The 23,686-nt window shown below is 42.4% G+C and overlaps 1 protein-coding gene across 2 annotated transcripts in view; it reads left to right on the forward strand.

Moving 5' to 3' along the window:
• The window catches only part of ZFP64 (ZFP64 zinc finger protein), a 74,701-nt gene extending 63,809 nt beyond the window's left edge, over positions 1 to 10,892 (forward strand). For both annotated transcript variants that reach the window (XM_019726073.3, XM_019726075.3), the window contains 2 exons: positions 6,350 to 6,601; positions 9,625 to 10,892. In XM_019726073.3, the coding sequence (XP_019581632.3) occupies positions 6,350 to 6,601; positions 9,625 to 10,334 (962 nt within the window). In that variant the 3' untranslated portion in view covers positions 10,335 to 10,892. The remainder of the gene's footprint in view (positions 1 to 6,349; positions 6,602 to 9,624) is intronic.
• The last annotated feature ends 12,794 nt before the right edge of the window (positions 10,893 to 23,686 follow it).

The raw sequence follows: 23,686 nt of genomic DNA on the forward strand, positions 1-23,686 counted from the left end.
GAATCATGATTTAGCCGTAGTCTGAAAAGAGTTTTGACCGAAAGGTCTCGAAGGGCCCCAGGCACTCACAGACTACACTTCGAGGACCGAGGAGGTCGCATGAGACAGGTAAATACAGGAGAGGGGTACACAGCCAGCACAGGTGTGGCTATGAACAGGCGTCTGTGCACCTTGAATGCAGGCTTGCTGAGGCCTTATTTGGGGACAGGACATTAGAAAGCTAGGCTGTGACCACACTGGAGCAGTCTTGGACAATCAGGCCTTGAACTTGGATTCGATCTTTTACCTTTATTCTAAAGTTACGTTGGACATAAATATACATATTGAATGCAGGTTTGTCCTTGCTTGGATGGGAAAATAAATTTTCAAATGCACAATAGAAACATTGAGGACTAGAGGGGGGAAAGCAGGATAGAAAATGCTTTATTCCGGTTTTTTCCCCTATGTAAAATCTTAAGGAAAAAAAGATAGAGGGGCGGCCGGTTAGCAAAAAAAGTTAGAGGGGCGGCCAGTTAGCTCAGTTGGTTAGATCACGATGCTTGTAACACCAGCGCTGCCGGTGTGATCCCCACATGGGCCTGGGTGAGCTGTGCCCTCCACAACTAGATTGAAACTACTACTTGACTTGGAGCTGATGAGTCCTGGAAAAACACACTTAAAAATAAATAAAAGTTTAAAAAAAAAAAAAAAGATAGAAAAAAAAATCACTGTAAACAGTAACTATTGCTGGATAGGTTTAAAAGCAGCATCAATTTTCTCCTTAACTTTATATATTGAGTATGTATGGCTCTTATTTTCAAATTTTTTAATCATTCCAGTAAAAGGTGAATAAATTATATTGTTTGAAAGCTTACACTGACAAGCTTGTAAGAATTGCCACCTCTACTTCCGTACCACTGTCCCACCTGCTTTCTGGATAGTATAATTTATCTGGAAGAGAGAAGGAGGCACAAAAGTAGCCCCAAAACCAGGACAAAACCTTTTGCTTTCCCAGAAATTAAAATACCATAAAGCTATAATTCAAACAGTATGGATATTACCGTGTTTTCCTGAAAATAAGACCTAGTCAGACCATCAGCTCTAATGCGCCTTTTGGAGCAAAAATTAATATAATAAAATATAATAATATAATAAAATTAATAATGTTCCAAAAGACGCATTAGAGCTCATGGTCCATCTAGGTCTCATTTTCAGGGAAACACGGTAGAACTGGAATAAATATGGAATAGAATGTAGCAACAGACCTGTGTAGGTGCAAATTTAACACCTGATAAAGGTGGCATTTCAGGTCAGTGGAGGCATGGGTGCACGCTGATGTGTGGCACCATGACAGTTAGCAGCCTATTAGGACAAAGGTTATAGCCCTTCACCTCGCCATTCACAAATTCCAAATATAGTAACTTAAGTTACATCTTAAAGTCTATAATTAGGAAATGGAGGAGGACAAATTTATGGTATAAGCAGACAGGCAAACAATTAGCAAGGACCACAAGTCAGATTAAATGTGACTGAAGTTAAAATTTGTAACGAGATACCACTAAGAAGTTAAGACAAGCGTCCCACAAGGAGAAATTTGCAAGAGGGCAGAATTCACCTTCAGGACACATAAGGATTCCTGCCCTTCAAAGATAACCCAGTGGGAAAAGATACGAATAGGCCGTCATCTGAGAAATAGAAATGCCCACATTCACATGAAAAGCCCATAAGCAATAAAGTACAAATGAAACACAAACACTGTAGGTTTTTCATCAGGCTATCTGACAGTGCTGTGTTAAAATGTGAATCTCAGAAGACCACGTATCACCTGGCATTTAATTTTACCATCACCGCACCCTCCCTCCCTCCACCTCCCAATTCAGAGAGCATGTGGTTATCTTTAGGGAGAAGCCTGGGATTGGGGCTGTGGGAGCAAGAGGGACATAGAAACTTGATAGAGCGCTGATAGTAGCAAAGCTATTTTAACGTGAATTTTGAGTGCTGTTGGCAGGCCCCTTGCTGTCTTCTCATTGATTCTAACAGTTCATTCTTTCAGATTGTCTAAGGAGGCTATCCTATGCAAATAATGATTTTTCCTCTTTCTCCTTGATTGAGTGGCTTGGCCCAGGGGCTTCAGGTCAGAGTTGAAGAGTAGCAGTGAGAGTAAACCACCCATATTTTATTCCTTGCTCTAAAGGAATGCTTTGATGTCAGCGTCATTTATTCGTGGTTAGAGTCCCTAGAATTCTTAGAGATCATTTGTCATGTTAAAGAAGTTTCTTCTTCCTAGCCTTCTGACACATTTTTCTTTTTTTGGGGGGGAGGGGGGCGGAGGGATTTTTTTTTAAATGGAGAATGATGGTTGAATTTCAAATGTTTTGCTCCTTTTTAAGATGGTCCCGTGGCGTTTATCTAACCTCGTAAAGGAGATTGACGTACAATGTTTGTGTGTTCTAATCCTACTTTGTATTCCTTCATTTGGCACTGATACCCGGGTTAATCTATCATGAAGTGAGTTGATGCATTTTTTTATCTTTCCCTATGCTATTAAAGAGTTAATTGAATGTGGAAACGCTTCTAGATAATTTGATGGAGCGTGCCCACATAATTTGATAGAACATGCCCCAATACTCTCTCTGCTTATGACTTTTTGTCAGAGGATGGAGAGGGCTTGTAGATTAGACTGTGATGATAATAGCAATGTCAGTGGCAACTGAAGACCGCTCTGCTCTTCCCAGCATCCCCCAGAGTCAGTCACAGCTCTGTGCTGTGGGCTTCTCTCCAGGACCCAGCTGGTAGGGCAGCCTCTGTCGGGAACACACCAGAGAAAGGCATGCATGACCTTTTATCTGCTCTGGACTGCTGGCAATTTTTGTGAAACTTATGGACCTTTCCCAGAGTAAAGTTTTTAAATGTAATAAAAATCACATAAAGATTATTTCAGTACATTTGCTATCAAAGTCTTAAGCGTGTGGTATGTTAATACCCTAAACCCTTGCTACCCACAGTGGTAAAAACCAGAAATGTCAGCATCCCTCCTGGGAGCTTGTTAGAAATGCAGAATCTCAGGCCCCACCCTGACCCACTAAGTCAGAAACAGCGTTTTACTTTGTTTCTGTAAGTTTGGCTTGAGAAATGGGGAGGTGTTGGTCAAAGGGCACAGACTTCCAGTGATAAGATGAGTAAGTTGTGGGGAATCGACTATACAGCATGATGACTATAATTAACAATACTGTACTATGTACTTGGAAGTTGCTAAGAGAGGAGATCTTAAATGTTCCCACCACCAAAAACTGGTCATTATTTGAGGGGATGGAGGTGTTACCACGATAAGGTTAATTAATCATTTCTCAACATATACAGACATTAAATCATCCCCTGGTACACTTTACACAGTGTTATACGTCAGTTATATCTCAACGCTGGAAAACATATCTGCATTTTAGTGACACCCTCTCCATCCCCACATGGTTAGTATTCACAGAGGCACTGAGAAGGCCTGCATTTAATATCAGGATCTCATCGCTGCTCTGCTAACTACCTTCATTGTGAAGCAGTGGTGAACATACATGACACGTTGAGAACAGCAGCGAAGTATAACGTGATAGGAACATGGCTTGTGTCTATTCCCGAGGGTCTCAGGTACCATTATTGGTTTGTTGAGTGTGGTGTGTTGAGTGTGGTTTGTTGAGTGCATTCATAATTGGGGGAAATGCTAAATTCCAGTTAGGGGTTGTAGAAATAAAAAGGTCATCATTTCCCATACAAGGTGTTGGACCCTCTAAATTTTATCCACAAGCCCCAAATTAAGATCCCCTGATCTGAAATGTTACAGGTTATCTTGGGCAAGAGAAATGAGTGTGGCAGACTATACACTGGCTCATAAAAGCATCTGCCTACCAGTGATTTATCAGATTTGATCATATTTTAATGGTCAGTGTAAGTCACATGCCCAAGCCTGCAGCTACTGGGACAAGAAAGCAGGATTCTCCTGGGAAGGACAGCAAATATTTGAACAGTAAATAACCTACCTTGGGGTGAATCTCTGACATAGCAATTTTTAAAATTGGTATTGATCCATTTTACTTGGTAATTTTATATCTGCCTGGACCATCATTTTACCGAATCTTCTAAATTTATTGGGATAAAGTTGACTTTGTCTATCTATAGTCCCCTTTCTCTTTTCCAGCGTCTACTGGAATGGTTCTTAACTAGATACAATTTTCCCCCCTCACTTTCCCCCCACAAGGGACATTTGGCAATAGCTGAAGATATATTTGACACTCACAACTGGGGAGGGAGGTGCTACTGGCATTTAGTGGGAAAGGGTTCAGGGATACTGCTAAATATCCTACAATACATAGCACAGCCCACTGCAAAGAATTACCTGGCCAAAATGGCAATAGTGTCGAGACTGAAAATCCTTGTCTATTGGAGTCTTCTCTTTGTGAGCAAACCTTCCTTTCTAACAACCATATTTTACTTTTTTTTATTGATCAAGTGCTGTAGTCTTTGTTTAGTCCTTCTAGTTGCTTGAATTGCGTATGGTTCACTTGCTTTCAGTCTTGTTAAAAATGAGTTTAAGTCTATAATCTTTGTTCTGAAAAGTGATAGGCTGTAGGTTTTGATACATGAAGCTCTCACTGCGCATCTCTCTCTAGGAGGTCTGAAATCTGATTTGGATTCTTGAGCAAAAAGGTTGTTTTAAAATATGTCCTACAACTTGCAAGCTGCCTTTTTTGAAAACACTTGAGCAGACCATGTGAGAGTCATAAAAGTTTGATTCATGTCTACTTGGCGAGTTTTACCTCAAATATGAAATTTTTAGTGGCATTCATCCTGATTTGTATTTTGCCTAATTCTGAAATGGATACTCTCACTTTCTTTTAGCATTTCCCTGTTTCCCTATAATATCTTTCTATCATTTTCTATTTTTATGTCATTGGTATTAAGGTATCTTAAAAGCATTAAGCTGACTTCTTTTTGAAATTTTTAGCATACTTACATTTAGTTTGTTGTTTTTTTTAACCTTATTTTGTGTGATATTGCCCGTTGTTTTTTTTTTGTTTTGTTTTGTTTTGTTTTTTGTTTGGTTCTCTCTTGTGGTTTGGAAGCAATAGTTTCCATTTCATTACTTTCATATATCCCACAGTATATCCATTTCCTTTTTTTTTTTCCCCCTAATGTATACACAGTTCAAGTGTGATACCCGGAGTCATATGTCAACTGGCTTTGTTTCCTCTTTCCATTGAATGTTAGTTCAAGCGTAGGATTCTGTATAAGTTCTATAGAACTTTGCAGATATTATTCCCATCTTGCTACCATCCAGTGTTGTCTGAGGAACTGTGTGCTGATCTGAGCATTTTTCTTCAAGTTTTAAGAGCTCACCATTCTTGGGCTTCTGAAATTGTGCCACCCTACCTCTAGATAAGGCATCTTAGCACCCGTGGCCGTCTTTAGTGTTAAGAAATTATTATTTGCTCTGTTCTGACCTGGACAATCTAGAACTAGCTTTCATGTCTTTTCTTGGACTTTCCCTGTTGTCCTTTGGGGCAGCCTTCTGGGAGATTCTTTAGTTCCATCTTCTACTTCTGGTCATGTTTTTGACATCCTTTCTGCTAGTCAACGTACTGGAAATTCTATTTTGACAATAAAAGGAGACTGGAAATTATTATGGGAATGAAAACTGGTTTTATAACATCAAGTTTTTGAGTTGGGCATGTCTTCCTGGTCTGACTTTTTCCCCAGGCATTTGGTTATTGGGTAGATTAATTTTTATGTGGACGTGATCAGTCTAAAGTGGTTGTAGGGGAGGAAAGGAACACTTTATACGGAGATATTCTGGGATAGGGCTCTTTGTTTTCCAGAGTATCTCTACCTACTTGGGGCCTTCGCATCATTTCTCTGGTATAAGCCCCCCTATTTCCCAATAGCCTGGAGTGGGGTTACCATTGCGGCTTGCAACTTGGTACAAGTGAGGGAAGGGGTCCACCTGACCAATCTCTATGTGGTTCATGAACCTAGTGAGCCAGAAAGCTCTTCTGAGACACCTATACCTGCCACCTTTGATGCTGAATACTCCTATAACCACTCTCATTTTCCCAGATAGGGTTTGGCTTATGATTTTCTCCTTCCATCTGATTTTATCTAATCTGTCCCTGAGGAGTCTTCAGAATTTCTGAGCCATCCATGCATGGTACAACTTCTTGTCTCCCAGTGTGCTAATCTCCACTTCAGTATGTTCCTATCTCTGGGCATTTGGACAGAAAGAAGAGGTAGACGCACGTACCCAGGCTACCGTTTTGGTCAGATCTCCTCGCAGTCATCTTGATAGAGAAACCCTTAAAACCTTGACTCTTTTGTGTGTTTGAAGGAGACAAACCCCACAAGTGTGAGTTCTGTGACAAGTGCTTCAGCCGGAAGGACAACCTGACCATGCACATGCGGTGTCACACCAGCGTGAAGCCCCACAAATGTCACCTGTGTGACTATGCTGCCGTGGACAGCAGCAGCCTCAAGAAGCACCTGCGGATCCACTCCGACGAGCGGCCGTACAAATGCCAGCTCTGCCCCTACGCCAGCCGCAACTCCAGCCAGCTCACCGTCCACCTGCGATCCCATACAGGTAAGTCCCTGACCTGGAAGACCTCTGTGCCTTACTTAGTCTCTACTTTCTTAACCTTCATTTACCAAAAATACAAGCAGCTTACACAACTTGGTGGCTAAGTAAAGACAGTTGGAATTTCTGTGGTGATTGTGATGCTTGGGGTTTTTCATTGGCCAGGACAAGAGCTTCCGGTAAAATGTGAAAGTCTGAAGCTGGGTTTTCTAACTTGACTCCATAGATAGGACGGCTGGGGATGCATACCCAATACAGCAGTCACGAAGTAAAGATGTACTGCGAATAAAAGTCTGATGTATAAACTAGGTGTTTCAGTCACTTAACGGAAACTCTGATTGCGTAGCTTGCTTCAGAAACATGTAGCAAAATCAGTCGAATGTAACTGCAGGTCACAAATTTCTAGTTGTAGAAAATAGACTTTGCAAGTAGCTTTTCCTTCCCTTCTTTGTGAGACCCCACTGAAATAATCGATTGATAGATAGAACCAACCAACCCATCATGGCACAGAAAAATGGGCATGGGAGGCTCATAAAGAGGTTCATAAAATGAGAATTTTCAGTGAATTCATGGAAGATGGAAAGCATACGGGGATATACTAATATCTAAAATTGAGTAAAGAAAACTCTCCCAACAGTCAAATGGGAGGCAGCCATACAGCTGAGAGCTGATCTGTCCAGCCAATATCTGGCTGCCCTGAGAGTTCTGGACTTGAAACTGGCACATGGACTACCAAGGCCACAGAGCTCAGAGAAGCTGAAGTCTATTGTCAAAATGACCCAAACTACCTAGTGGCAGTAAAATCTATGACACCAATGCCTAATCCTAAAACCAATCCACTCTTCCTAAAGTGTCAACTATGGATTATGAATCATTTGTGGGAAATGATGGTATAAAATGTACCAAGTCTAACAAATAAGTTAATCAATCCAGGAGTTAACAGAGTACTTGGATAATAGACAAGAATTTTTCAATCCTAAGTGGTATCTACCCACTGGCAGAAATATTGCATCCAAGAAGAGTTCTATGAAAAGGTAGTGAGAACAAAGGAGTATGAATTAAAACCAGGATTGCTGGCTATAAAGTTAAAACAAAATCCCAGAGAGCAGAAAAAATTTTTTAAAAATTGGAGAACTGGGAAAGAATGAGAAGCTGGAAATCTGGTTGCTGACAAGGTCTAGGAAGACACAAAATAGAAATGAGAAAAATGAGTAAAGGATTTCACAATTCTAAGGAGCCATGGGAGTGAAAGGGCTCACAAGATGCCAAGCAGGGCCAAGGGAGTGGATGGAGCAATCCATACCAAAACAGACTTCTCAGTATTAGTGGCTTCTAGGAGACAGTGGAACAGTGCCTTCAAAGTTGGGAAATGAATTCGAACATAGAATTCTATACCCAGCCAAACTGTCTCAAGTATGAAAGTGGACTAGACAAATGTATGCCAGGAGTCAGACTTTACGCCCAGCCACCATTCTAGTGAAAGGTACCGGAAGGTACTCTAGCAAAACAAGGGAGAAAAAAAATTGACATAAGATATTTGATATATGAATATCTAAATATGGCTAACTGGTGTTGCAACAAAGGGAAAAGAAATCTCAGGGTGATACTTGTATAGAAGGTTAAGAGAAAAAAATTCAATAAATCAGAAATTCAGGAAATCGATTAGAAATTCCATGTAAGTTTCCATAATTAAGAGACTGGCTGACTTTTGAGATCATGGTGAGATTCTTTTTTCTCAAAAAACACAGTCTTGTAAAGAAACAGGATAAAATGTGGCCTAAAAAGAACATGTAAGAAAAGAGGATCAATTTGACCTTGATGCTAGCAACACTATCAACTGGCCCAGATGTGACAGTGACCCTGTAAGGAGGTACCGTAATCCTGGTGCAGTAGTTGGTTGTGATGAATACCTCGTACCCAGTCATAATCCAAAATGTGCAGCAAGTCCTGGAATAACATCAGCTCATTCAACATTGTTTCTTTATAACATTGTTAAGATGCCATAACTCTTACTTACATCCATTAGCCTATGGTAAAATTGGTTTTGTTATACATTGTTTCGCTTCAGATTGCAGAACCTATTGACATTAAATGAGGACTTAGTGTAGCTTGACTCTAAAGTTGAAAACAAATAGTTAAAGCATGAGAATTCACAGGTCAGAATGCAGATGTTATTGAGCTTAAATGTAAAAATAAAGCTATTCCTGACGAGAGGAGGGAATCCTCAAAAAACCTTTTAAGTTGATGGACTAAACGTTGTGAAGCTAATAGTTTGGAGCGTAGTTCTGGAAGAGTAGAAATCAGAATGCAGGAGGACGTTGGAGAAAGGATGCATGTGTAGGATAAGGGAGGTTCCTTTCTTTGCTTAGAGTCAACTGATGATGATATTTAAAGCAGCAACCTACAAAAAAATGAAAAACCTTGAGCAGTGTCTCCAGGGGTACGCAGGAGGCTATCTATGGCTTCTCGTTATTTGTCCCCGGCTGCCAGATTCATGTGTTGCTTTTAAAAATAAAATTCAGTCTGTAGTTGTGAAATTTTAAAGAGTCAAACAAGCCAATTAACTGATACAATGTAGCTTAAGCACTGGAGTAAGCATATTTATAAATCTTAGCTTGATTTGGAACAGTTGTATGTAACATTGTATGCACCTCTTTTTTCATGTTCAATTTTGGAATGTCAGGTTAAATGAGAGTTTAGATTCAAAATCAAAGTGTCCTCATGAAAAGTGTGGACTTGGATGCTATGATGCCTGGGTTCAAATCCCTGCTATTTAGGTCAGTAACTTGACCTCTCTGAGCCTCAGTTACCCCATCTGTAAAATGGGAGGAGTAATAGTACCCACTCATAGGACTGTTGTGAGGATTAACAACGTTAATAAACATGGTGAATGGAGTTCTTAGGAGGCTCCAGGTAGCTGGAGTTCAGAAGACCCAGCTGTCCCTTTGCTGCCACGTGTTCTGACGCATGTTTGGGGGGAGTTCTGTTTTGCCTGCCTGCTCTAATGGAAACACACCTTCCGTTGCTAGGGGACACCCCCTTCCAGTGCTGGCTCTGTAGCGCCAAGTTCAAAATCAGCTCGGACTTGAAAAGGCACATGATCGTGCACTCGGGGGAGAAGCCTTTCAAGTGTGAGTTCTGTGACGTCCGCTGCACCATGAAAGCGAACCTAAAGTCACACATCCGCATCAAGCACACCTTCAAGTGCCTGCACTGCAGCTTCCAGGGCCGCGACCGGGCTGACCTCCTGGAGCACAGCCGTTTGCATCAGGCTGACCACCCCGAGAAGTGTCCGGAGTGCAGCTACTCCTGCTCCAGCGCGGCCGCCCTGCGCGTGCACAGCAGGGTCCACTGCAAGGACCGTCCCTTCAAGTGCGACTTCTGCAGCTTTGACACAAAGCGGCCCAGCAGCCTGGCCAAGCACATTGACAAGGTACACCGGGATGAGGCCAAAACGGAGAACCGAGCCCCGCAGGGCAAAGAGGGGCCCCGAGAGGGCAGCTCCCAGCATGTGGCTAAAATAGTGACCCAGAGGGCCTTCCGCTGTGAGACGTGTGGCGCTGCCTTTGTCAGGGATGACTCTCTGCGATGCCATAAAAAGCAGCACAGTGACCAGAATGAGAACAAGAACTCAGACTTGGTCACCTTCCCGCCGGAAAGCAGTACCTCGGGGCAGCTTGGCACCCTGGTGTCTGTGGGGCAGCTGGAGACTGCCCTGGAGCCCAGCCAGTGCCTCTAATTCAGGCAAAGACAGTTGTCCAAGATTCCATGCAGATACTGTCTCCCACCCCTCTTGGGTGAGGCCACCGAGCCGGACTTCAGTCACCAGCTCCGGGCATGGCTGCTCCCAGCTTCACAGGCCTCCAGAGGCAAGGGCTGCAGTCACTGGCACGAGGGCAGACGCAAAGCAATGCCATGGAGACATCCATCCCTCCACGTTGCTGTCTTCCCTCCAAGAAGCATCTGAGCAAGTTGACACATCCGTTCCAAGGTGGGGGGTCCATTGAGTCCCGCTCTATCCCACAGGGATAGCTTCTTGGTGGGTTCCAGCTCTGACTCATCCATCTCTGATGGAATTATTTAGACCACATGGAAAACTAAAACTCACCTGGTCTGTATGGTTGGGAAAGGTTCAGATGAGGACGGGTCCATGGAGGGTCTGGGGAAGCTGGCCTAGTTCTTAACCTGGGTGGTGGTTATAAGAGTGTCCGCCTTATACGTTTTTTTGTGTGGTTCCTTTTTATCTGTTGTCTTATAATAAAAAGGCAAACTCGCCTGCAGAATGGTGTAAGAGGAACACTCCATTTTTCTTCCTGAGACAGGTTATGGTGTGGGGTTCCTCAACCCCTGCGTTCAGTCATTAGAAACACACACACAGGGTTTCTCAATGTCTTCGTGCTGCCGCGATGTGAAATACAGTTTGATCTGTAGGTGGCAGCAGAGATCAAGCTAACCCTCGCTCAGCCGGTAAATGCGTTGTGAAATTCAAGATTTAGGTACTTGTGTTCATAAAGAGACTAGGAGCCCAGTGGGCCCTGGGCTCGGTTATGGGACACGCGATGTGGGGGACAGCCTGAAACTAATGTCTGTCATCAAACTGAGCACATGGTGTTTGCGGAACCAACAAAGTAAAAATCCAAACCTCTTGTAAATAGACATTTTACTGAGGAGACTATGGGACACCAGTGGATACATAATTGATCCAAAGTTGCTTTCTGTGTCCTACTTTGGCATCTTTTTTTCACATGCAGTCTCTGTTTAATACAAATTCTTGTGTGTCCTCATCAAGCTAAAAATCTATGCTCTTAAAACAAATTATAACCGCGCCATTGTTTTGGGGAAACGAGGAAAAAGGACGTGAAAACAGATTTTTATAGATTGTATCCAGGGGAATATTTCACTTATGAAACAGCAAGAGGTACATAGCTTATTTTGTTATGAATTTTGTTGTTTGAACAAATCTGATTCCATTTACATTTGACATAAGGCGGGTGCTGACGTGCTATGGAAGCTCTTTGTTGTAAGGAGAAAAGATGAAAATGAGGAGAGAGACCCGCGATAGAATTAACCATTGCTTTGCTTTGGAACTGTTTTTTCCATTGTTTATAGAGAAGCGTTTGGTTACTGAATGCTGGTGCCTTGTACAGATTCTGTTGTCACCTTTCGGCTGTTTGTCATGAGTCTTATCTACGTTTCTGTTCTAGTAACAGAAGGGTTGTTGACCTTTCAAGTGGGAACCCAGAGATCAGAATCATATAAACGCTCCTTGTACTTCTGGTGTTATAGCTCTTCAGATAAACAGGAAAGACATCAGCCTTTTCAGAACGCATTTTTTTTAACAGCGTATGGACTTTAAGGGTCTTAGATCTACCCTGGTAACACCTACCAAATATGGGTTCCCGGTGGAACAGAGGTCAGTTAAAAGTTTTTGACCAGAGAGTAATTTGGACCAAATATTAGATAGTATGTGAGGCATCGTGAAGCCACGGGGTCTCTTTTGTGACTAAGCTCTGCGATTTTAGCTTAACAAAAGCAGCCATAGACTACAAGAAAAGAATGAATGTGTCTGTGTTCCAATAAAACTTTATAAAATAATTCCAGAAGTGGAAAGGTTAAGTGGCCAACCCTACTTGGACGAGACTTAACATCTACAGATTATCACCAAATAAAACTGGGGGACAGCCATGGTGCCGACCAGAATGGCAGCATTTCTGTACCCATCTACCTGTTTGCAAAGTTGATGGGACTCTGAAAGGGTCGATTGATGAATGAGTATGTTTGCAGTTTGACTTCACTTGGACCAGGGGTGGGCAGCCAGGTAGTAAATATTTGAGGCTTTGCTGGCCGCAGCCTGTGTCAAAAGTACTCAATTGTTCACCTCTGCTATTGTAACACAATCACTTTAACTCCGCCATTGTAACTGAAGCAGCCCTAGATAATAGGTAAGCAAATGGGTATAGCTGTATGCCAATAAAACTTTATTTTAAACAAGCAGGCCATGATTTGGAGGGCCATAGTTGACAGACCCCTGAGCTGCCCTGTTGGAGCACAAACAGCAGAGTAATTGGTCATGGGTAAATGCAGGGGGAGAATTACTAAGAATCCTAGGATCCCTTCCACAAAGGTGCTGCTTCATGCAACAGATAGATGAGTTCCAAGTAGGCAGTGGAAAAAATTGGGTCCTTTTGATCCTTATTCAGGTCAACTATAAAATCTCCAGGGAAGAGTCCAAAAATGAAAGTGATATCCTCTTGCTTTTCCTGTGCTTACGGTTTCTTGCTGCCTTCTCCGTACTATAGAACATGAATTGTTTGTCCCTACATTTAGTTTCTTCCTTAAAGAAAAAGGATGAGCCTTAATTCCTGTTGGCCATTGGTGACATTAGTCCTTACTCTGAGCCAGACACTGTGCTAAGAACTTCACCAGTGTTTACTCCTTCACTCATCTACTTCTCCCGGGGTGCCATCTGGAGCTGGAACTAGGGTGAGACAAGTGAGGCATTCGCCCAGGGCGAAAAACTCAGTAACCAAGAAATAATATTTCAATGCAGTATTTCTTTTTAATTAGCACACTATGGCCCACGGGTCAGCCACTTTGTTTTTGTAAATAAAGTTGTATTAGACGTTGGCCTGGGAGTTAGGGGAAGGCTGTGCAAGGGCAGAGTTGGATCCTGTCTTTATTCAAATTCTGATGTTTTGTTTATCGTGGAATTTTTTTTTTTCATTACGTTTTGTTTTTAGGAAATTTCATTAAAATATTTACCTCGATCGGTGAGACTTGGGCACCACTTTTTATTTGCACCTGAGGGGATTGCCTCATTCACCTTATACTAGTCCCTCTTCTTCAGATTTGGAAGCTGAAGCATGAAGGTGAAGAAACTTCCTAGAACAGAGGTAGGTTTCAGCCCCACGCAGTATAGCTCCAGAGTCCAGGTATTTTAACTACGGTGCTAGGCTGGGTCTCCAATAAAGAAAAAAGCCTTTGTTAGAGGAATGAATTGATCTGAATAGGGTGATGCGAGAACAGTCTAAAAGAAGCCACCTTTTGTCGTAAGCTAATGGGTTTGAGGAGGAAAAAGGTGAGGCAACCCTGCCTGTGGCAATACTGTCTGGCTGACATCCAGCTGGAGATTTTACTTCAGATTCTCAGTTTGCTCCTCTATAAAACGGGCCCATTTCAAGCATGTGTCATAATGATAACATGGACTGGTTTGGGTTTACCCTGTGTCCTTTTCTCATTTCTTGTTTTGTTTGGGGGGAGGGGGGGTGGGAAATAACCAAGAACAAGTACTGGGGCCTTATGACATTATTGGGGGTCATGGCTTCTATCTTCCAACTCCCACCCCACATCAACTTCAGCTCACATCAGGACAGAAGGCGTCTGTGCCCCCTCCCCTTAACACTGCTGGAAAGTTGTATTCACTGCCCCTGGCTACCTGGCTGGTCACTTGACTTCCCTACTGCCAGGGGTGCTGAGGGTTGGTGGCTGTGGGTACCCTGTATGGGGTTCAAACCTGGAGGGAGATGTTGGGCCATGAGTATGCTCTACCCCTGCGCAGTAATGCAGGACCATAAAGGTTGGGGTGACTTTTCCCGGAAACACCTGGCACACAGGTCCTGAACCCCCAGCGTATTCTATACACTAGCAGTTCTGTTTTTGACCAGGGCTTTATTGGGGCTACCTTGGCCAGCTCTTTGTGGCTATTGGCCCATGACACTTCCAAGGTTTTCTGTCACTCCAGTCCAGTGGGTCTCAAGCGTGGCTGCATGCTGCAGTCATCTGGGAAGCTCTTAGCTATCTGGACTCTCTCTGGGGTGAGGGGCCTGGGCATCAGTACTTTTCTCAAGTTCTGCAGGTGATTCTATGGTGCTGCCACGTGGGAATATCTGCTCCCATAGCAGGAGTAGGGTTGTCTTCATGGGCGTGCCACCTGTGCTGTCACAAAGGGCCCTGACTCAGAAGCGCCCCACCCTTTGTGGCATGCTCTGCTGTCACTGTCTTGAAATTCTTAAGTTTTACACAAGGGGTCCTGTGTTTTCATTTTGCATGGGGCCTTGCAAATGATGTAGCCAGTCTTGTGAAGGAACAAAAAGAGTGTGCCTAAGGGAGCCCGTCTGCATCACCGGTACAGAACGGGCTTCAGCCACTGAAATCAGGATTCCTTGGCTGGTAGTGGCCAGCCAAGGCTCTATGGGAGGAACAGCATCTTGAACCATTGTGTCCAAGCGTTTCCCTGTGCATTTGCATTCATCCTCCGGAGGGAAAATGGATCTTAGAAAAGTTAACGCTCGGGGCACCTGGTACAGAGTCAAAGCCAGGTGTGCTGGATACCGGCACCTGCACGTTGGTTGCAATCTGACCTTCCATGTAGTCTACATCGTCTTTCACCTGCTGACGCGGGGGAATCAGGGACGGAGCCTTTGGAGTTCTCAGTGCTGGATGCGGGAAGAGGGACAAGTTCTTTTGCAAGAATGGTGAGGTCTATGGTTGACCTGGAAAAGCTTCAAATAGGGGGGTAGTTGGATGTTTGGAAAAGTGTCCCTAGGCTGACCGCCCGCATGCCGGGGCACGTATTGCAGGAATGACCAACGTTACATTCCTCCAACACAGGCCACAAAAGTGTAGAATAAGTTTTGCGTCAATAGCGATCTTCCTGGCAACTGCACGTGAACTCAACAGGAGTAGAAATGGCCACCTGAGTTTGTGCGCAGCCGCTCTCAGGGGAGACACTTAGGCTCGTATTTATGCCGCACGTGCTTCTATTTTATTAGAGAAGAAAGTGCAAGAAACCTCTCTCCCTTCGAACACGTTGTCAGGATTAGTGCCCACGCCTCCGGCCTCCAGGGGGAGCTCTTTCGAATAACCCCAGGCCACCTGCGTGGGAGACTTGCCCTAAAGCCAGGTCTTTTTTGTTCTGAGTCATGGACCCCTTTGTCAGTGTAATGAAGTCTGAGTCCCCTCGCAAAGGGATGTTGAAAAGAAGAAAAGAAAAGGTTTGCAAAGGAAGACAGTTTTATCGAAGTAGCTATCAAAATATTTATTGAATTGATGCGTACGTGCGTGCTGTCTGCCCATTAAATGAGCTCCAGCTGCAGCTCTAGTAACCACTCTTCTTTTGAAGTAGCGAAGAGCATAAATGGTAGTTCAAGATGTCTGCGACGGCTGTGGTGCCATACGGTAAGTGTCTGGTTTCTTTTGTTGACCAAATCACAGGTGCTGCTTGATGCTGCTGGGGTTTGGTGCCTGCATCCAAAAGGGACAGAAATGTTTGCTTTCAGTTAGAGGCCAGTGAAATAAGGTTCGTCCTCTTTCCCTTGTAAGTCCTTGGACCCGCAAAATTCCATCCATGGTCCCCTTGACCCAATATTAAGACGACCGATGCTAAAGGAATGTCTGGGGTCTGGTGTTCTTGGCAAAATCTGAATTTGCCGTTCTTTCCATCACAACCAGATCTGGTAGCTCGATCATTTAAATACTCCCTTCCTCCCCCCAAAAAATAAGAACCACCCTGGAATTAGGAAGGATTCACCAAACAGCTCTTTGTAATTCCCGTGTATTGTCCATGTCTGATAAACTGCTCTTAAGACGGCTCAATCCTCATGTTTGTTTGAGGGACTTGGGCCCATTAGAAAACAGACGTGTATGTTTGTTTGTTTGTCAAAAAATTCTGAAGTTCAGAGGGCACTGCACACTCTTACATGCTCTCTCATGCTGTGATACATTTCTTGAAAAGTTCACCAACGCCTGTGTCAAAATGCCACCACCTAACCTGCCCCAACCAGATGTGCTTGCTCGTCTTTCCCAAAGCAGATGATAACTCTCATGAAATTCTGCTATGGGGTTTATTTCATTTGGTTTTGTTGTTTGCACATTTCACTCCCTTCCGGTGGTAAACCCCACTGAGGATACAGCCCCTGTGATGCTCAGATCTGTGCCAAGTTCTGTGGACGTACAGCCTCTTCCAGATTTGGGAGAAACCCCAACCTGATACATATTACAATCAGGAATTTTAAAACCTGGCCTCTGGTGTCTCCATGGTTTTGTGATTGGAGGTGATGAAATCCTCCTGAAGCTGAGTGGCTGTTTGTAGGGAGGTTGGGTAAGACATGTGAGAGATGAGTCACTTTCTGCTGTTGAAAGTGTTCTGTCCTTAAGAACTGTATTTTCAAGTACCTTTGCTTTCTCATTACAAAAGCAACATAAAAAAATCAAAAGCCTATAATCTAGCCATTGCAACATCTTGAGGTTGTGAGCACCTCCAGCCCAAAGGCAGGTAAGAAACTTTTCCCTGTTGGCAATCCTAAAATGAAAAGTTCTGTGGGGAATTGTGGTGTGCGTCCTCATTTCCTGCAGATGAACTTGGAATATACGTAGCATGGTACTTAAAAGCCCAAAGGCTACAATCAGCGTGCCTGGTTTGAATTCTAGCTGTCATTTTATTAGCTGCTTGACTTTGGTCATATTACGTAAGATCTCTGTGCCTCACTTTTGTAATCTATAAAATGGACATGATTGTAGTGCCCACGTCATGGAATTATCGGGAAGATTAAATAAATTAATCTAGGTAAAGAGCTAAAACAGTGCCTGGCACATAGTAAGTCCCAGATCAAGAGCTAGCTAGTTAGAATTTGTGTTTTTAAATGAGGAGTTAATAATTGCAAACAGTTCTCAGTTATTTGTGCCCTAGCAGGATATGTAGGCATTTCCGTCATCCCAAATCATTTATATGTGACTTTGGAATTAATTACTTAATTTTTGTATTGGATTTACTTGGTTAATAATAATTTCTGATGCTCAAACTTCAATTATGACAAACCTACACACGTCTCAGGACAGATGTTTATCCTCTTCAGTCAAATAAACAAACGGGTGTACTTTTGAAAATAAATGGACATAATAGAAATAAAGTGAACACAGTAGAATCAATATCATCTATTCATTATAAACAAAATTTAATTGCACAGCCAGAGACTGGGGCGAAAAGAATTCTTATGTTCTGCTATAGGGAGACTTACTGGAGAGCAATTTAGCGATACCACCGAATCATAAAATGCAAATACCCATTGACCCAGCAATTCTATTTATAGGCATTTCTCCCATGGAATTAATCTGATTAGGTATGCAAATGAATATGTACAAGGATATTCAGAGCAACATGACCCATGAGAACAGTTAGCAGGATGCAACCTAAATTTCCATGAATATAGGGTTGGTCAAATTATGATACAGCCATATAGTTAGTGGGTGACCACACAAATCTTTTTTAAAACACCGGAGGCACAGTTGACCCATGTGTGTTGACATGGAGAGTGGTTGAAGGTCAATTATTAAATGAACAAAATGCAAGTTGCAGAGCTCTGTACAGTACAGTCCCCCTTGGTGTTTCAAAACGAAGGTATAGGCAGGGATAGTGTCTCTGAGGATGAAATAAAAGGTGGCTGTCTCTGGCGAGTGAAGCACATATGGGGAGAGGAGGAAGGCTTTCATTCATTCCCTTCTGTTTTGTTAGGCTTTTTACAACAAGCATGTATTAAATAGATAAAAATATCGATTACCTGCCATTTGCCAGTTTACTCACTTTGATATCCACATTTTAAATATATGATACGTTAATTTTAATGTATACAATCCTTGGAACTTAAAAATTCTGTGAGCATCTTTCACATTTTATTTCTTCTGTTCTCTGCTTCCCTACCTATCTCCCACCTATGGACAATTTTTACCTTATTTTCTGCCAGTCTCTGGAAAATACTTGGGTAGCAAATTGGAAACCATTCTTTACAATGCAGTTTGTGAATTGCACAGGATCTCTTCTTTCCAAATGTGAGCCTGGAAGAATTGGTAGCCTTCATGTGTTTCTTTATTCTCTGGGATTCTAATGTCAGGATAAAATCGGAATTTATTCAGTTAGTGCAGTAGTCATTTCAGCAGCTGACCTTGTTTTGGCCCAAAATGAATCAAGTCACAGAGTGGATCTAGTCCCATGTCCCATCTATAACTTTCCACTCTGGTGCTTTCCTTTAATAAAATATTCCCAAAGAACATTACCACATCTCTTAAGAGCAGGTAATGTTGTACTAGGGGATAATACAATATATTACTGATATTTTCACACCAAAAGAAAATATTGATCTTAATTTTTAAAAAGCTATTGCAGTACAAACAGTCACTTTTACAAGTTAAATTCATGCTTGTAGAAAATTTAGAAAATACAAAATAATGCAGAAAAGCAAAATTACCTATAATCTAGTCCCAAATCCAGAGGCAACGGTTGCTAACATTTTGCTCTATTACTCTTTTGCTCTACTTAGTATGTTTTTATATCATTGTCTAATGTATGTTAATGTATGCACCATTTGCAAATTTTTGTTTTCCCCTCTTTGAAGCCTTTGAAGGCATTGCCCCATGCTTCCATATATTACTTATAAACATAAGTTACTTACCACTACTCCCTTAGTGGACGTTTGGGTCCCTTCTAATTATTTATAATTAAACACGACGCTCCATTTGTTGTCTTAATGCGTAAAGCTCTTTCTGTACATCGGATTATTTTCTTCAGATAGAATCCCAGAAATTGAATTACTGGGTCAAAGGTGATGTACATTTTTAAGGCTCTTGCTAAACGTTGCCAAATTGCTTTCCACAAAGGCCAAGTTTACGTTCCCCTTCTCCAAAACTGGATATTATTTTAAATACCATACTCATTTAGATAAGCTGCTTATCATTATTGTATTAGTAACTTATGGCACTAGTAGCGGAGCTTTTAAAACTCATACATGATCATATTTTTGCATCGTTTAAGTGACATATAGCATATTAAATAAAAGAATGACAAAAAAAATCAAGTATTGTTAAGTGTCCTGATGACCAGGTGTCAATATGCAAATATTAAAATCTACCAACCCCTTACTCCCGCACGGTATAGACATAAAATCATTTGAAATTTCACCGTTTTATTTAGCACATAATTATTGTAGTAACCCGCACAAAGGGAAATTGTTAAAAACCCTGGGCTTTTTGCCTCAGGAATGTTGGCCGTTTATCCCACATGCCTTGATGTGCTTAATCAATATTAAATACCACTTGTGTATAAACCACAGGACTCAGCAAATGCTGTAACTTTAATTGGACAGTGATGTTTGTGATGACCAAAAGCTTTGAGCACAGTGGGCTTTTGGTGATGACTCTGCTTGAAAATTGCCCAGCAGAGAACCATTTCCCATTGATTATCTTTCATTGCTAATAGCCTCAAAGATGGTTTCTTCTCCTATAATTAAATGTAGTTCTTGATAGTTGCACAAAGCAGTGATCAAGGAAATGGTATGGGGAGTGGGTGCCACAAATAAAGTAATATACAGCTTTGCCGGATTTTCAGTAACGCTGAGGGCAGCCTGAAAATTGGAAGTGTGCAGCAGCTGACAGGGCTCCTGTGTCAGAAAATGAATGGGAGCCTTGGAGGGGGGGTCAGGGAGCTAGAGAGAAGCGATTCCCTTACAACTTTACATATTTAAAAGGAAGGAAAGAGAAATGCTTACCTAGTATCTGTTAAGGGCTACTCACTGCACTGTCATTTCCGTTTCCTCGTTTAATTATTTGAGAAAAGATTTGGGATTGCTACAAAGTAGCTTAGTTTAAGAATAGCGGGAAATGTCTGATGTAAATAATCCATCAACGATAAAAGGCATCAGAGGGCTGGAAAATTACATACAGATTATATACTGTATATAGAGAATCCTGGCACCCAAAGTTACTGCTTTTTATATTCCTAGAATGAGATTTGGTATAATCTAACTGAAAAACTGGCACTAAGCAAAGAAAACCTTCAGTATTATCTTACCCAAAAAAACCTGTAATGATGTCTTAACTAACATGACGATTGTATTACGCATAATGCTGCTAAGTAGAAAACAGAAACCGTTGATGCCTTCAGTTCAGAGATATTTATTGAGCAAATACTATATGCCTGGCATTGTGCAAGACCCTGAGATATGAGAGAGAGAGAGAGAGAGACATCAGTATATGATTTTATCCATTTAAGGAATTGTATTTCTTTTATTATTATAAAAGTAATATACATGATGATTTGTAAAGATTTAAATCTTGCATATAATTAAAAACCAATTGTAAAACTAGTAGACTTCCCAGACAAACCTTTCACCCAGCTTTCCCTGGATATTAACCTCTTACATAACCACAGAACAACTATCGAAACGAAGAGAGTAACCTTGCTATGATACTATCACCTGATCTACAGACCTTATCCAAATTTCCCATTCAGGTCCCTTTCCTGGTGTAGGGTACAACTCAGAATCCCACGTGCGTTTAGTTGTCCTCACTCTGTGACAGGTCCTCCGTCTTCCTTTGTCTTTCATGACCTTGACACTTAAAGAGTCCTGATCAGTTATTTTGTAGAATGTTCCTCAATTTGGGATTCTTGGATGGTTCCTGGAGTAGGTTAAGATTATGCTTTTTTTTTTTTTTTTTTTTTTTTTCATGAATGCCACACCAATGGCTTTATCCAGCACGTCATATCGTATCAGGAGGTACCTGAAGTCAGTGTGTGTCATTACTGGTGATGTTGACTGTGGTCCCCTGGTGAGGACTGTGCCCTTAGGGTTTTTCCACCATAAACTTACTCTTTTCCCCTTTGTCCTTAATAGGTATCTCAGGGGGAGGTTCTGTGAGACTATGCAAATCTCCCGTTTCTCATGATTCTTTTGCCCACCGATTTTAGCATCCATCGATGGTTCTTGGCTGGTGTCATTATTCCTGTGGTATTGGACAAATGGTGATTGGGAAGCACGTTTTTTTTTCCCTCTTCCATGTATTATTCAGTTATGGACATACCACTTTTTAATTCTCGTTTCGTATTTCGTTGCTCAAATTGCTCCAGATTTGGCCATTGGGAGGTTCTTCTCGTTAGCTCCTGTGTCTTTTCAACATGCCCCCAAAGTTTTTAAGCACTTCTTTACTTTCTGACACCACAGATGTTCTAAGCACATCTTGTGTATTTCCTGCACCAGTCCTGGAATCAGCCATTTTTCAAAGGCGCCCTGGTTCCTTTTGTTGGAGAACAAAAGTACCATCTGGGCCCATTGCTTCTTGGTGTCTCCAAACTGCATCCTGCATCTTCCCTCCTTTCTCTTTCGTCACCTCCATCCCCCTGGTGCAAACTAGTATCAGTGTTCACCTGGATAATTGCCTCTTTATGGGTCCCCCTATTTCCAGGCTTGCCTTCCTCCAACCCATTCTTCAAGCAGCAACAAAAAGTAATCTTAAAACATTAGCTGGGCCATATCGTTCCCTTGCATACAACCTTTGGCAGGTGTCAAGGTTAGGTCCGGATAACAGAAGTCACTCAGTCGAGCATGTGGGACCTGAAGCCTTGGTCAGGGCCAGCTACTGACAATCCTGGTCTGTCACATGTAAGCGCAGCACTCGCAAAAAGTTTTTGTGGAGGGCCCGTTTTAGGTTTCGCAGGCCACTCAACTCTGCCGTTGTAGCACAAAAGCAGACATAGATGATACACAAATAAATGAGCATGGCTATGTTCCAGTACAACCTTATTTACAAAAACAGGCAATGGGCTAGATTTAGCCTTGGAGGCATACATTGCCCACCCCCATCCCCAACTTTCTTCTGCCTGCAGCTGCCTTCAGCTATTATAGTTTCTCTTCTTCTGCCTGCCAGTTTTCTTACTACCGCCCGCCTCCCCGCAGTCTCTAACCTGGAACCCACAGGGAAAGGGATTCTGGGAAATGTCAAGATGGCAACAGACAAGTTAGCCCCATGGCTTCCATGTCCCGTGGACTGAAATTCACTCCTTACCAAAGCTGCCTTCTCCTCGCTTTGCTCACTGTACACTCTCCACTAATGTTCCTCTCTCAGTTCTTCAAACCTGCCAACTTCTTTTCTGCCTCACGACCTTTGCACATGCCGCCCCATTTGTTTAGAATGTGCTTTCTGCCATTTACTCTTTATCTTTTAGATCTCAGAGTGAAAGATATTGTGTTGGAGAGGCCTTCCTTCCCTGACCCCTTCGACTTAAAATCACCTCTCTTTTTATTAGAATCTTTCTTAGCATCTCAAAGCTAAGGGACTCCCTGTCACATCTCCAGTATTTAGAACCGTGCCTGGCATACGGAGATGCTCAAAACACTTAACTAAAAAACTGGCAAACATTGCACTTGCCTATTTACTATATTGATTGATCGATTGTTGATCTGTTTCCTGTGTCCATATAAGCTCTTTAAGGGCAGAGATTAGCACCCTACCATGTATTGCTTTTAGCTAGCCCCTAAAAAGGAGCCTGGAACATAGTAGATATTCAGTAAATATTTGCTAAGGGAATAAATAAATGAACCTCACACATTTATAACCTTATTGTGGACGGTAGGTACTAGATAATCATGGGGGTCAGATAAAATTACGTAGCAAAATTATTTCTTTTTATAAAGTGTTTTCTGATGTCCATTCGATGTCTAGACTTCTCATATTTCTGTGTGGCAGCCTATCCGAGGAGGGGAACTCTCCATGTGGAAGGTCCCTTCTGAGTTTGGGACCAGCACACCCTGTCAGTTCTTTGCCTCACCTTAAGATGTCACTAAGTGACTTGTCCCTGGCTTCTGTCTGCTGTTGGTAAAAGAGCTGGGAGGTCAGTGCAGGAAGGGAGGAAGTGACCTGGTGTTAGGAACAAATCCCCCGCTTCCTCCAGCGCCTGGCAGACAAGGTGCTGATGTGCTTCCCGGCTTTACAGGACGTTCATTAGCACACCTGGTCTTCTGGAGCCCTGGAACCTTCTGTTCTACAGCCAGAACCTTAATAAATCAGGCCACGCCAGATAAATGATGTCACATGGTGGATGCCATGTTGTGGGTGCAGCCCTGTCCTTAGGGCACAGGGATCAACTTGAAATGTCGCATAGTATTCTGCTCTCAAGGAGTACTGGGGGTTGGGGAGACATACAGGAAGGAAATAACTGAGTGTAATAGAAAATCCTGCAGGCAATGTGGTATTTTGGGTTGGATCCCAGGGTGGAAAAAAAAAGGACATCAGTGGGAAAACTGGTGAGACACAAATAAAATGTCTAGT

Source organism: Rhinolophus sinicus, chromosome 13 (genome assembly GCF_057876585.1).
Source record: "Rhinolophus sinicus isolate RSI-liver-muscle chromosome 13, RSI-T2T, whole genome shotgun sequence".
Lineage (NCBI taxonomy): Eukaryota > Metazoa > Chordata > Mammalia > Chiroptera > Rhinolophidae > Rhinolophus > Rhinolophus sinicus.